This window comes from Acomys minous (genome assembly GCF_964271855.1).
Source record: "Acomys minous genome assembly, chromosome: 1".
Taxonomy (NCBI): Eukaryota; Metazoa; Chordata; class Mammalia; order Rodentia; family Muridae; genus Acomys; species Acomys minous.
In genome coordinates this window covers 184895187-184910977 of record NC_140483.1, presented here as the reverse complement: position 1 = coordinate 184910977, position 15791 = coordinate 184895187, and the positions used below count along the sequence as shown (strand labels likewise).

Genomic DNA, 15791 nt, shown 5'->3' with positions numbered 1-15791 from the left:
TACAGGGCAGAGTACTAGAGGGCAGGGTCTGGGACGGAAAGTTGGGAAGGAAAGGGTAAAAGCTTTGAGGGGCGGAGCGAAGAGCTCAGAGCTGCCCCCGCGGACTGGTTCCAGCCAATAGGAAGCTACTCTCAGAAGCTTTGGCACAGCAAGGGAAAGGCGGAGAGAGTCCAGCTTCAGGGAGGAAAAGGGAGGGGCACAGGGGAACGCACAGGAAGTGATTGGGAGGGACTAACCAAAGGACCGGTTAAGTAGGTAGCCCTTATTGCTAGTTCTTGCGACTTGCTCCAGCTCAGAAGCTCAGTAGCTCAGTAGAGCCAAGGCCAATCCTAGCCATGCTCGCCACCGCGGGCTCCCTGGCCGCCATGATCTGGGCAGTGCTCCATCCCAGGACTCTGCTGCTGGCTGGGGTCACCTTCCTGCTCCTTGCTGGATACTTCAAGAATCGGCGCCCCAAGAACTGCCCGCCCGGGCCGTGGGGTCTGCCCTTCGTGGGCAACATATTCCAGTTGGACTTTGAGCAGCCCCACCTCTCAATTCAGCTGGTAGGAAGGGACGAGGGTGCCTACCTGTGTCCTGACATAATCCTGAGCTACAGGAACAGGGGACTTTGCGGGACTAGGGCAGAAGACCAGCTTCAAAGGCTGGTGATAGCAACCTGCTATCCAGAACCCAAAACCTGTGTCCTCCTTTAAGAAAAACGCTGCGTGATTTTCAAGTAGTTGGAGATTTTCTTACCCTTGTATGAAGGGTTTCCACTGTCATTCAGTTATGGCCAGAGAATGCACAGCATGTGATTTTAATTCTTTAAGGCGAGGCGTGTTAAGGCTTGGTAATATAGCTAGATAAATAAGCCCTGCAAATTTCAGAAATCTGTGGAAGTTGATACCTCAAAATTATTGGTAGAAGTGGTTGGAGAGAGGGGTGGAGGGAGGGAGAAGGGGGGAGAGAGAGAAAAGGGGGGGGGGATCCTTTGATTGGAGTTTTCTACAAATATCAGCTCTCTCTTGTTGATCTTTGTTTGGTCCTTCTCCACCCTTGCTGACTGCTCACCTACTGACTTTATCAACTCCAGAGAAAGGCACTGACACGTCCAGCTCCACTGCGAGTCTGCCTGTTTTCGCACTTAGTTCTAGAAGTTCTCGGCTTGTATTGGAAAGACTGCTTTGTGTCCACGGTACACGTATAAGACTGACAGGTCGTTTTGCTGATGACCATCTTCCATGTGATGATCCTCTTATCGACTGTAATTTTCTCTGCTTACATAGTGACTACTCCAGCCACGTTTGACTGACTGTCCCTGTCACTTCCAATGTTATGTGAAGACTGACTCTGTCTCATTAGTTCCTGCTGTTTAAAGGGTTAAGGCTATATTCTTTTCTTTCCTTTTCCACACTTATTTTCTCCCATTTCCCCTTCCCTTCATGTTTCTAGTTCACTTTCCAAGCAAGTGCCTTTTTATTCATTTTACTCTTTTGTCACGTCTTCTTCACCATCGTTACAGCAGCTGCTCTGTGTTATGATGCACGCACACGCAGCTTAGGAGACTTAGCTAACACCATTTCCCACCTAAGAGAAGAGTCTGCAAACACGGAGGACACCCACCTCCCTCTGTGATGCAGCCGTCTCAGGCGTGATCTGCGCTCACAGAGAACCACATCACACACTAACCTGCTCTTCAGTGTCCTGCGCAGCTGGAACTCACAGGCTGAAGAGTCTGAGGCCTTCGCCCCTTACTCATCCTCCCATTGCTCTGTCTTTCTTCTGAAAGTTTCAGTTTCAGGTTTTTTTCAGACCTCAACCACTTCCTTTCCCCACTCCTTCAGAGATGGCTCCAGCAGAAGGACACTTCTTAGCTTTGTTGCCTCAACATGCCTTTCCCTCCCCACTCCTGCACTGCCTTTCCCCCCACTCCTACACTGTCTTCCCCCCCTACTCCTGCACTGCCTTTCCCCCCTACTCCTGCACTGCCTTCCCTCCACTCCTGCACTGCCTTCCCCCCTACTCCTGCACTGCCTTCCCCTCCACTCCTGCACTGCCTTCCCCTCCACTCCTGCACTGCCTTTCCCCCCACTCCTGCACTGCCTTTCCCCTCCACTCCTGCACTGCCTTTCCCCTCCACTCCTGCACTGCCTTTCCCCCCACTCCTGCACTGCCTTCCCCTCCACTCCTGCGCTGCCTTTCCCCCCACTCCTACACTGTCTTCCCCCCCTACTCCTGCACTGCCTTTCCCCCCTACTCCTGCACTGCCTTCCCCTCCACTCCTGCACTGCCTTCCCCCCTACTCCTGCACTGCCTTCCCCTCCACTCCTGCACTGCCTTCCCCTCCACTCCTGCACTGCCTTTCCCCCCACTCCTGCACTGCCTTTCCCCTCCACTCCTGCACTGCCTTTCCCCTCCACTCCTGCACTGCCTTTCCCCCCACTCCTGCACTGCCTTCCCCTCCACTCCTGCACTGCCTTTCTTTCCCCTCCACTCCTGCACTGCCTTCCCCCCCCCCCCCGCCACTCCTGCACTGCCTTCCCCTCCACTCCTGCACTGCCTTTCCCCCCCACTCCTGCACTGCCTTTCCCCCCCGACTCCTGCACTGCCTTCCCCTCCACTCCTGCACTGCCTTTCCCCTCCACTCCTGCACTGCCTTCCCCTCCACTCCTGCACTGCCTTCCCCTCCACTCCTGCACTGCCTTTCCCCTCCACTCCTGCACTGCCTTCCCCCCCACTCCTGCACTGCCTTTCTTTCCCCTCCACTCCTGCACTGCCTTCCCCCCCCCCCCGCCACTCCTGTACTGCCTTCCCCCCCCCTCCCCGCCACTCCTGCACTGCCTTCCCCTGACTGTGGACACTGGTTGGCAGTCTGTTGCACTTAATGTTTTTAGAATCCCCCCACTTCTGTCTTTTGTGCTTTCCCCATAGGTGCTGAACTATTTTCATTCTGCTTTCAAGAGATTTTCTGGGATTTTAGTTTTGTGCAGACATTGACGGCTTTCCTTCACTTGTGGCTTCATACTGTTGGGTTCTTCATGGCAAATTTGTGTTTCCACCATTCTTCAAGAATTTTTCTCATCTATGCCTCCTATTTCTTGTTGTGGCAGACAGCTGGACCCTGAGCACAGCTGTGGCATCTCTGGTACCTTCTCTGCTGTGCTGGCTGGAGTTGCTTCTCACCTCTGCACAACCCATGGTGTTCTCACATTTCGTTTTATATGGGTGTGTGTACGTTAATATTTCTGGATATGAACAGATGAGGTTAAGTGGTATAGCTTAACTACAGTAAACTTTTGGTCCTTGCCATTGGGAAATAATCCCCATAATCCTGTAGGTCTTCCCTCTGCTCTGTCTGCTCAGGACTTATGATTAAGTACACGTGTTACCCGTCATGTACTAACATCATTTTCCATGGTGCAAACTAGCTAAGACAAATAGTAATATGACTGCCCCATGTATTCAGTGAATAATTGCAGTGCTTGACCCCAACATCATTCAACTGCATATTTATTCTTTTTATTTGCTGCCTTGCTCCTTTGGTGTAAGTAGAAGACAGTTGACATTTTGTGGCATATAAAAGGATATTTGTGCACTTATTGGGTATGTAGTACACACAGAACAGGACAGTCCATGCTCAGATTGGTTGTGCTGACTTGTATCCCAAAGTGATATCACCTGAAGTCACATGGGTAACTCTGGGGATATCCCAGTAGGGATACATTACACTGTACTTAAAGACAATCTGTAACAACTGTCTAGTAGAGTACAGGATAAGACCTTTAAATTGAGGAAGGGAGCAGGGGTTTTCACAGGATGAGGAAGATGAAGAAGCTGGTTCTGCGTGTGGGAGCTGCACCTCACCTCACCACCTCTTCTCTCGATGTCTCAATGAACCATTAGGAACATTCTGTAAAAATCACCCATCAGACTCATTTCCCCATTAACCACATAGAAAGACTATGGTTTATTTGAATAGACCAAACACAGTACTGGGCCATTGTTACTCCATCCTAATCTTCTAATTCAGTCTACCTTCCTCCCAGCCAAAATCCCTAATACTTGTGTTTATAATTTTCTCTGAAATCAGCACTTTGTCATCATTCCTCCTGGACCCCCCCCCCACTCCTTTTTGTGGCCCAAATTCCCTCCTTCTCCCTCTCTCCCCCCCTTGCTGGTCACGGATGTCATACCCTGTTCTAAAACTCAGGTTGGCCAGTTTCATTGGTAAAGCAGAGAGGAAAGGTTGATGGTGTTTTCACAAACGTGAGGCATAGACTCTTAGAATAAACACCACAGTGCCTTGTCAGTCTGCACTGAAACCAGATAATGGGATAGGGAAATCAGCAGGTGAATAGACTCGGGTAAACTTTACACAGTGCCCAAGAGCAGTATGCCAACAGTCTAAAGGGTACTGGGCGGCACTGCTTCTCATTGCAGACTTCAGTGAGCAGATATTTCATCTGGGAGTCCGCCCCAGCTCCACGTCCTCTCACGCACTTTCTTTCTTTCCTTCATGATATAAGTCATTGATCTGTAGCAGCAATAAGGGCATGCTGAGTAAAATTGTTAACTGCTTGAAGTTCAGGCATTTTGAATTCCCTATCACTAGGCCCTGACTTTTGGCTGGGTGTTATCTAATAAGGTCTTTCTTCTAGCGGGACTGGGTAGCCCCATGCTGCTGCACACACTCACTCCTCAGTATTGCATGATGCCCCAATATGAGTATTTTGACTTTTACATTATGGATGTTTTGCTGATATTCTCATCATTTAAGATTTGGCTCCAACACCATCTTCCTTTCAGTTTTTAACAAGACTAGAGCAGATGTTATCTTAGGGTGTGCATTGCACATTTTCTGTACCATCAGCTTTTCTTAGAAGATGACCAGTGAGAATGGTACTCTAAAGAGGAATTGATGTCCCCAAAGGAATGTGCACAGTTGTACATGTATGTGTTCATGTGCACAGCATTAAAGTGAAGAACAGATATATCCTCTGAAATGTCAAGGGGCACTGTGGTTACAAAGTCTAAAGACCATTACAGCGTTTGATGATATACTATAGCTTGGAAGATTAAACCTTTTCCTCCCAAATTGCTTTTGGCCATTGCTTTATCCCAGCAACAGAAAGCAAAGTAGGAACTGTGCATATTGAAAGAAACACTTAAAAACACAAGTTAGAAAAAGAAACAAAGAATTACTTTTCTTTCTTTTTTGCACACCAGGCCACCAACACCCATATACGTGAACCACCACACACTTACAGTTAACCACTCAGAAATAATTTCATATTACTAGTTCATCTGTGTTTTCAGATTTGATCACAATAAAAATAAAGTTATAGTGACACTGTTTATTAAAGCTGTCTGTAATAGTAGGAGGTTCTATGCATTAAAAAAATGCATGTGGTATACAAATATATTCAAAAGATGCAAACAAGTGACTTAAACAATACAGTAACCATAAAGATCAAAAAAGTGACAGAGCAGGAGGTCAGTTGGCAAAGTGTTCACCATGCAGCGGTGGGAATATAAGTTCATTCCTCAGAATCTACAAGAGTATGGTATGGTAGCCTGCCTTTATAAATTCAGGGGTAGGAGGGAGAAGACAGCCACACTCCTGAAGTTCACCTGCTAGCCAGCCTAGCCTGCTCAGTGCTCATGAAATACACTGACTCAAAATAACAAGGTGAGCAGCACCTGAAAATAAAACCTGAGGTTGACCTCTGGCACACACGTGTGCGCGCGTGCACACACACACAGGCTCACACACAGCTCACTGCACAGAGCTCTAAGGATTCAGGCTAACAGATCTTCTGGTCTACCGCTAATGGGCGTGGGAACTGATGCTGCCCCCCCTTCCCCCGCCCCCTCCACTGCCCCCTCCTCCTCCCCCTTTGCTGCTGTTTCATAAGGACTTCAGTAGAGCTGTGTTACTTGTCTTCGTAGCTCATTGGTCTTGGAAATCCTTAACTCCTACCTTCTCCTTATTCACAATATGTGTTCTGCATCATTTTGTGCTTCAGTAATTCACTTGGAGATTTACTTCTACTATTACGTTTGCTGTCTTTCATTTCTTTTGTTAAATTTTATAGCTCTTATTTTAATTCATTATTTTAAACTTTAACTCTGTTTTACCCTTTTGAGCCACTTAAAAAAAACAGCTTTGTTTTAATTTTTCAAATGACTTACTAAGTATGCAGTGAAACTGTGTTCTTTCTGCCTTATGACAAATGTCTTCTGTGTTCGAGAATTGTAAGGGTTAGGACTGGCCCATCTTCATTTAATTCACTACAAGATAAGACTTATTGTCCCACTTCTATTGAACTAGAAACATGCCTGGACAGAGATCTGGTAAGGATGGAAAGAAAGCATTCACTTTAGTATCTGCTTGCAGATGCTGGATCCCACTGGGACAAGTACAGAAGCCATGTGGTTGCTGGTTAGGAGGCACTTAAGCCAGATAACTTCTTTGGTGATATTGGAAGTCAGTCAATAAATTCTGTTTGATTGTTTGTTTGTTTGTTTTTGGTGTTTCTTTTTTTTCTTAAGTATTTTTTATATTTTACATGTACATTTATATTATTACCCATATATACAAATCTCATCCACTCACTGATCAAGATGAAGCTAATTTTAGTACCTACCTATGTCTGACATCTTCAAAAAGAAAAGGCATGCACTTGTTGGCTCTGCCTTACAAAGCATACAAGACAGATTCGCTAAAAGTTAATGAAACTAGCCGAGAGTCTGCATGAAGATCAAATCACAAAGCACACAAAGCGTCCACCCAACCCGTGTGGCTGTCGGGGACTGATGGGCTCTTGTCCTGGCTCTCACCACACATTTGTATCCCTGAGCCTTTGAACACAGAGCCCATTTATTCCTCCGAGATGCAGTGGGTGGCAGGGTGCCTCAAACTGCACAAAGCCCTTCTCACAGCACAGCTCTCGTTCTTCCCCACAGAAGCCTCCGAGGGAGGCATTGGCTGCCTTACTCTTCCATAATGGGGTCTGAGACTTGGAGTAGAACATATACCCCAAGGGTCCAGTTAGCAAACCATAGAGCATGCATGCTTGCATCCCTCTAGATCTTTAGAGCAACCTCCACTCCCAGCCTCCACCCTAGCAATGTTTGGAGAAGGCACAGTATCCTATGCCTAAAGCAATACTGGCTATTGTAACTAAGGATTCCATGTTTACTTTGGGCACTTGTACGCCTATTCCTCAGTCTTTCTCTGCTTCACAGGATGACAGGACATTTAGTGCCCTTGATGCCTGACACTTACAGCCTCATGAACGAGTGCAGGGACAAATTGATGCTAATTTGGTTTATGGTAGTTAGATACATGAATGAAAGATTTATGAGGATATTTCTAATCCTGAAATTAGTTAGAGTGGAGAAAAAACCAGAAACATTCCCATCACACTAATGTACAGAGGACACACACACACACACACACACACACACACACACACACACACACACACACACACACCTTGAAGTTGGTACAGGACATACCCAGACACCAAATTCTCAGCACAAAGATTTATTGCCCCAGAGAGGTAAGTTGTGGCTAGGGTCGCAAAGGCAGCAGCAGCTACAGCAAGCTCAGCAGCAAGCAGATAAGCAGGAAGAAAGAGCAAGTGTTTCTGCAGGAGTGGATGTTTTTAGGGAAGGAGGGAAATCTGTCCTAGGGTGAGTTGGTAAATCTTGATTGGGCATGTTATCAAAACAATGAATTTTGATTGGTGTTTTGTCTCAGGAATGAGTCAGTGGACAAGAAAAGAACTGATCCTGGGATCTAGCTTTATGGATGCTTTTAGCAAGGGAAAGGATAAGGGGTAGAAGAGCAAAACCTGTCTGCAATATTTATCATGCTCAGGGCCTACTAGAGCCCTTCAACCAAGGTATCTCTTACATGCACATGTGCACAGAGTTCCCTTTAGGCACACATGTACATACCATGTCTAGCACCCATTGATGAGTAGGAGATATTTTTATTAAACAGACTGTTTGGTCTACTAAGAAGTCCATACAAGCTGCACCAGCATCACATCCTTACAGAATTTTCTCAGCCTTTGCCAAGTCAAATGTGTCACAAGCTCTCCATTCATTAGTCTTCAGGATGCTTGAGATCAAGGATTTTGCTGCTTTGTTGACACTTGTGTGCCCCTGATTTCCTCTAGGCATGCACAGTAGGTTGCAAGGTCAATTCATGCAGACATATTAATGAATTTCTATAGAGTTAATTCTATTCCTGACTTGTATTTGAATTTAGTGCAGTGGAAGAGAAAACATCTTCAAAACATTGTTATAGACCAACACACACACACCCCCACACACACCCCACTCACAGGAACCTCTGAACATGAATCCCACTGGCTATACACATGCCTACCTGGATACATAGACACAAGCACACTAAACTGTAACTATTGATATATTTTTTAGCTTGTGAAGAAATATGGGAACATTTTTAGCCTGAATCTTGGTGACGTAACTTCAGTGATCATAACTGGACTGCCTTTAATCAAAGAAGTCTTTACTCACATGGAACAAAACATTATGAACCGCCCTGTCACTTTGGTACAAGAACGTATCTCCAATAAAAATGGTAAGTGGATATAAGTTTATTGAGCAGGATGGGGTGTGTATTATAATGTTTATGATATATTAAAGGTGCCTGTCTCTAATGTTCCAATATTCACATAAACCAACTCTATCATGAGTTGCCATCTTTGAAGAAAGCAGGAGGTCACGTTCCCGGAATGAGAGCACCCATTGGAAGACCTGACAGTGGCATCCTTAATAGACATTGGAAGAAACCACATAGCTTCAAAAGCTTACTGAGAAGCAGTCACAGCATCCTGCCACAGGCGGACACACTGTGCTCTTACTTCCCTTTTCCCAAGCTAACCCTCTGTCCTAGAAAAATGGCTGCAAGTCCACTTCCTCTTGCTGCTGCTTTTTTTTGTTTGTTTGTTTATGGCTTTTGAATAAGCATCATTAAAGCCGTGTCACACAGGGATCTCTAGCATTCCACAGAGTGCTAGGCTAGAATAGTATGATTACTCAATATTATCCCTAAATTGTTATGTGCTCCAAATTTGAAAGCAGAACTTCAAGTGGATATCAAGTCATCCATTTTAGACATTTCCTGATCACTCCTTGTGACAATGAATAATTAACTATACATTATTGACTACATTATCTTCTGTGAGAAGCACAGCACTAGACATAAGTGATTAACAGTGGGTGTAAATAGATAAAAATCTTCATCAGTGTATACCATATGCTCCATCAAATGAAAAACCACAGATCAGTTAGCTAATTAAAAACATGCAGGGCTACAGTGGTAAGGGGAGAAGTCATTTATCAGTGGTTTCTAAGTTCTACTGGGATTCAGGGAAAGCCTCTGTAAATAACAACACTCATTTAATAACATTGGAAATGAGTCAACAGAGGCAGACTACCCCCTGAAGTAACAAGAAGGACTGGCAGCCTTGAGAAACTGGAAGATGTCCAGTGTGGCAAGCATAGTATCTAAAGAATGCAACTAAGTGGATAAAAAACGAATGAACCTAGCTAGGAAGAGCCTAGATCTCGGTCTTCATCAGAACAGCAGGAGTGGTGTTGAGTAGAGAACATCACACACCACACACTGCAGGTTCTGAGGCTTGGTTAGGCTTTCAGTTGGGAAACAGAAGAAAGACAGCATGAAATATCGCTGTGGGTTAGGAAAAAAGGGAATTTTGAAAATCCAGTCAGGAAATGACAGCTGACTAACCTGGGATGGTGACATTGCAGACACATGGAACAAAATCATTCAAGAGAGAAACCGCATGACCTGAGGAACTAGATAGATTCCAGGGGATTGAGGCTCTGGAAGAAATTGTCAGGGGTGCAGCTGCTGTGGGAATGCGGTGCGAAGAGGAACAGTGGCAGGTGGTTAGGTAGTTAGTGGAACTAGCCTCTGTTGGGAGTTTGAGGAATCATTTCTGCCACAGACGTGCTGACTGTAAATGCTTGTAACTGGCAAAGGCAAGCAAGCACTCGTGTGCAAGGTACCGGAGTGTCCACCTTATCTGACGGTCAGTGGAAGATATTTAAATGGAAGGAGCAATGAGATTTCCTAAAGTAGAATATGCTGCAAGAAAAGAGGTGGGCTAGTCTTGAGAAATTACAGTGTTGCAAGAGTTGGGTAGAAGAAAACAAACCAGCAAAGCTTGTGTGAAGTTTGTGGCAAAGAATTGGGAAGAAACTCTGGAACAGCAGGGCCCCAGGTGCCGCTAGGAAAGGGTTTCAGGCCGGAAGTATCTGAGTTACTCCTGCACGGTGAGCATTCCTATGTGCTAAACGGGCACCTGCTCATGTGCGGCGACCAGGAAGACCAAGGTTTGTGTTTAGGGAGTTGAGGATTTCTCTGAAAATTAGGAAGGAGGCTGGATCGTGGCATTGTGTGTTCCATGAAATAACTTCTGGATGCTCAACACACCAGAATGTTCTCCTGTTCCTTCTGTGTGGAAAACATGCTCTTTCCTATCCTACTAGGCATTTTTTTTTCATCTTTTAAAGCTTGTATTGACTAGGGACTCTCATGGCGCCTTTGGTACATCTTGAATTTACATGTCTTGTCCTATCTTTCACTCCACTCCAGTAACTCAGCCTAACAGAACTTAGTAGACTTTCATATCTGCATCGGAACCAGGAGGACATAAGTTTGAACAGCTGGTTGGCAAACAACTGTGCTCCCGTGAAAAAGCTGAATTTATGTGCAGGACTCATTTCCTTCCGTAGCAATTGGAAGGGGCCTGTTGCTGGTTGGTCATAAACAAGCAGAGTTTCTAAGAGGAAGAGATGACATAACACTCACGAAGCATCGGTGTGAGATGCAGATCGCCACAAGACGTTAGCCCTCAAGACCTGGGCTTTGGGATTTTCTCCTCACAGCCGTCAGTCCCCTTGTTGGTCTTCCTTCTTTCTATTACACATGCGCCTTTACAGTTCCTGGGGCGGTTTACACCAGAATTATAATGGCGTAACACTGAGTGTCTTCCTTCCAGGATTGATCTTCTCCAGTGGCCAGACATGGAAGGAGCAAAGAAGGTTCGCCCTGATGACGCTGAGGAACTTTGGGTTGGGGAAGAAGAGCTTGGAGCAGCGCATACAGGAGGAAGCTCAGTACCTTGTGGAGGCCATCGCAGAGGAGGGAGGTGAGTATTTCACAGGCCAGGTGCAGGGGGCTGTGGCCCCTACATTCATTGGACAGATTCCTACTAAGTGCCTGAGTCCTTGTCCTGGGCCCTGCACTGTGCTGGACACTGGGGATTGAACAGTGAACCTCTAACCATGATTCTGCCCAGGAGTCCTGCACCTAAGCACACAAATGGACCACTAAATACAGTGCTGAACCTAAAGCCTGGTTGTCAGTCTGACTTCCCAGACTTTAACAAAGTCCTTGGTGCACATCAGACCACATACAGAGTGCTCTAGTCACGGCCTCTTACATGTGCTCTGCAATGTGTGGTTTCCCGTCATAGGAAGTTAACTTATTATAGGAAACACAAACAAGTTCATAACTTTGAAAGACTCACCTCTCCCTGTCCCCACCTCCAGGACAGCCTTTTAACCCTCACTTCAGTATCAACAATGCAGCTTCCAATATCATTTGCTCCGTCACCTTCGGGGAGCGCTTTGAGTACCACGACAGCCGGTTTCAGGAGATGTTGAGGCTACTGGATGAGGCCATGTGTTTGGAGATAACAATTATGTGCCAGGTAAGCACTTTTCTCTGCATATCTTTGAAAGATAGGGCTTTTCTCAAGTTAATAAATAATGCTTTAAATATTGAGTTTGAACCAAATATATCTCCAGTTCAACTCTTGACTTTGAATATACACATTTATAGCATGTATTTGAACTATTTTCATATTTATATTGGTCTATATACATATAGACCAATGCTGGTCTCTCAGTGAATGGCAATCTTGACTTGGACTCTCTTTTCCCATGATGCCTCTCTTCCTGCCGCAGACTCATCATCTAAATGTGTTTTCTATTTTACCACCTCATTTTGAGATTCCTCGTTGTGTACTGCTCACTGTTAGACACAGACTAGCATCACACTATCTAAATGTGTGGTTATTTTCACGGTGGTCAAATAAATGAGTTGTTCCTAGGTTTCTGGTGTTATCAATAACAGTTCCATGTCAGTGTCCATCGACATACTCATTTGTATCATAGCTGTATCTGGACATACAAGGAAACTAAAGATTCCCGAACCCATTGATGCTATCAGTCTTCTAATACTGGAAAGTAGGAACCTTGTCACCTCCAACTGTGCCCCATTTTTACATCACTAATCCTTATAGCTGCTCACATACTCTACAAAGCTTAATGGTCTGTCAGTCACACCCATGAATATGGAAGAAAGCTGTATGGTGAAATTAACCCCAAGAGCTTGGCTTTATCAGCCTGCTTTTCCTTTCGCTAGTGCCCTAACTAACTTGGTATGTACACATTTGAGCTTGCGCATGTATGTTTGTATGTTTTTAAAAATATTTTCATTACCTTTTATTAAGAGTGTGTGCATAGTTTGGTGATGTTTTCTACTGTGTGCGTTTTTACTTGTTGAGTTATTAATTTTCAATTTTTCCATTTTATTTTATCAAATCATCAGTTTCCTTGGTGCATGTGTCTTCCAGGTTCTTGATCTTTTCAACCACATTGCTGATTTTCTCATTCATTTTGCTGATTTCTCCTTCCTGTGATTGACTTTCCACCCTGGATCCTTATTGAACTCATACACTTCCTTATCTCCTCCAAGTCACTTATCATTTTTATAACAAAACAATTTGCAACTTTAATGTAGCATTTGCTTGTTTCAGTATCTTTGCTTTTATTTAGTTAATGATTTTTCAGAGGCATTCTCTTGGCTCGTATTTTCATATTACAATTTATGCTCTCTTTGACATCTCTTCTGGACTGTACAGTTATCTGCACAATACATGTTTTTGGTAATTTTCCTCAGGGGGAATATGTAATGACAGAAAACTAGAAATGTGAAAAGATGCCTGTCACTTTAAGGCTCATCAGGTAAAATATTTCCAAGGAGACTTAAACATGAAATTTCTCATGAGGTGAAAAGCAAGGTTAAGCCCATTTCAGGAGCACATTTGGGGCACAATAAATAGAACCTACCAGGCCTAACACAGAAACGCCCTCAGTGTGACCATAAGGTTGCTGTGGTTGGAGTGCCTGGAGAAACAGGAGCAGTGACAAAGATTTATGGTGCCCCATCTCTGTAATACTTACAGATACAAAGCACCATATACCATTTTGAGTCTAGGGACAGTTCTTGAATAATGAAATCATAGAATCAAGCATGTGGTTACATTGACAAATATTCTTTCTGAAAGTTATGTGCAAAATAAGTTATAGCAGCATGGATAATATAATCAATGAAAGTGTTTAATGCTGTTCAAACATCCAGGTAGAAAAGTGGTATTGTGTAGCAGGTAACAGGCAGTTGGACTATTAAGAAATAGTGTGAGGATCAATATATTTTGCATGGAATTAGCTGAAATGTTTTTGAAGTGGGTGAGAGGGAAAACAGAAGCTGACACCACAATTTAATAGTAAGAAAGGAAGCAAAAGACAAGACCATATATTGAAACATTGTAACACGGCACCATATTGTCTTATTTTTCCCAACCAGCTCTATAATATTTTTCCATGGATAATGAAATACGTTCCTGGGTCACATCAAACAGTTTTCAGAAACTGGGAAAAACTGAAATTGTTTGTTTCTTGTATAATCGAAGATCACCGAAGAGATTGGAACCCTGATGAGCCCAGAGACTTCATTGATGCTTTCCTCAATGAAATGACAAAGGTGAGGAAGATGCTCTTGTGACTTCTTCTCAGACACAATGCAGTGGTTTGATAGTTTTCAGCTAATTCTCCACCAGGATACCACATTGTTAGGGTTTTAACATGGTGCATCTTTACTCTCCCACAGTTCTCTTGATCTTTTCTGCCTGTTGGCCACACAAGGTTCTTATTTAACACACTGGAAACTCTAAGACCCTGATTCTCCAAGCTTCTAGAGGTCACTGAAATCTTTGGCTGTGATTCCTCTCTCATCTTCATTTCCCAAATTGTAGCATTTCCTTTTCTTTGATCTGGTTGGTTTTGACTCTAAAGCCAAAAGTCTCCTCTTAAATTAATGAAATCTGCAATGTGTATTTTAGTTCATCAAGTAGCATGGGAAGGTTCCAAAAATTAATATATAGACATCTTTGAAGATCAAAGTTTCACATTCCCCATGTTAATTAGTAGTAATATTAACTCAGTGGTGTTATTAGACGTACAGGGTTCCCAGACTAGAAATGACATATCCTGCCCTTTCATGCCCCTCCTTGACTTTTACCCATGTATCAAAGAATTATATACAAAAGGAAAGTAGCAATTAAACTGAAAATGAAGAAACAACATACCCAAATTTGTGGGACACATTGAAAGTGGTGCTAAGAGGAAAATTCATAGCACTAAGTGCCTTTATAAAGAGAATGGAAACGTCCCACATAAGCAACCTAATGATACATCTGGAAACCCTGGGGGAAAAAAGAAGCAGAAACACCCAAAAGGAATGAACATCTGGAATTAATCAAACTCAGAGCTGAAATCTTAAATAAGAAACAAAGAGAACAATTCAAAGAATCAACAAAATCAAGAGCTGGTTCTTTGAGACAAACCATTAGCAAAACTAACTAAAAGACAGAGAGACACTATCTAAATCAACAAAATCCAAAATAAAAAGGAAGACATAACAAGAGACACAGAAGAAATACAAAGAATCATAAGATCCTACTTTAAAGGCATGTATGCCACAAATTTTGAAAATATAAGGGAAATGGACAATTTTCTTGATCGATTCCACTTACCAAAATTGAATCAAGATCAGTCCTAGTTCACCTATAGAAATAGAGGTAGTCATTGATAGTCTCCCAACCAAAAAAAAACAAAAACAAAACCTTAGGGCCAGATGGTTTCAGGACAGAATTCTATCAGACCTTCAAAGAAGAACTAATACCAATACTCTTCAAACTACTCCAAAAGATAGAAATGCATGGAACATTACCAAATTCTTGCTATGAGGCCAGTCAGGTTGATACCTAAACCCCACAAATACCCAACAAAAAAAGAGAATTTCAGATGAATTTCTCTTATGAGCATAGACACAAAAATACTCAATAAAATACTCGCTAAAGAAACACAAAAACATGTCAAAGATATCATTCACCATGACCAGGTAGGCTTCATTCCAGGGATGCAGTGATGGGTTAATATACGAAAATCCATCAATGTAATCCACTATATAAACAAACTGAAAGAAAAAAAACCACATGATCATCTCCTTAGATGCAGAATAAGCATTTGATAAAATCCAACACCCATTCATGTTTAAAGTTTTGGGCAGATCGGGAAACAAGGCACATACTTAAATATAATAAAGGCTATATACAGCAAGCCAACATCAAATTAAATTTAGAGATACTCAATGAAATTCCACTAAAATTGGGGACCAGACAAAGCTGCCCACTTTCTCCATATCTCTTCAATATAGTTCTTGAAGTCCTAGCCAGAGCAATAAGAAAACAAAAGGAGATTGAGGGGATCCAAAGGGGAAAGGAGGAAGACAAATTATCCCCATTCGCAGATAATATGATTGTGTAGATAAGTGACCCCCAAAATTTCCCCAGAAAACTCTACAGCTGAAAAACACCTTCAGCAAATTGACTGGA

The 15791-nt window shown here is 43.5% G+C and overlaps 1 protein-coding gene across 1 annotated transcript in view; it reads left to right on the top strand.

Annotated features, from left to right (window-relative positions):
- Window positions 1-227: 227 nt before the first annotated feature.
- LOC311600999 (cytochrome P450 2J6) overlaps window positions 228-15791 on the top strand; it is a 35713-nt gene continuing 20149 nt past the window's right edge. Inside the window, exons 1-5 of the mRNA XM_084788299.1 lie at window positions 228-545; window positions 8437-8599; window positions 11049-11198; window positions 11602-11762; window positions 13703-13879. Coding sequence (XP_084644425.1) covers window positions 336-545; window positions 8437-8599; window positions 11049-11198; window positions 11602-11762; window positions 13703-13879 — 861 coding nt within the window. The 5' untranslated portion in view covers window positions 228-335. The remainder of the gene's footprint in view (window positions 546-8436; window positions 8600-11048; window positions 11199-11601; window positions 11763-13702; window positions 13880-15791) is intronic.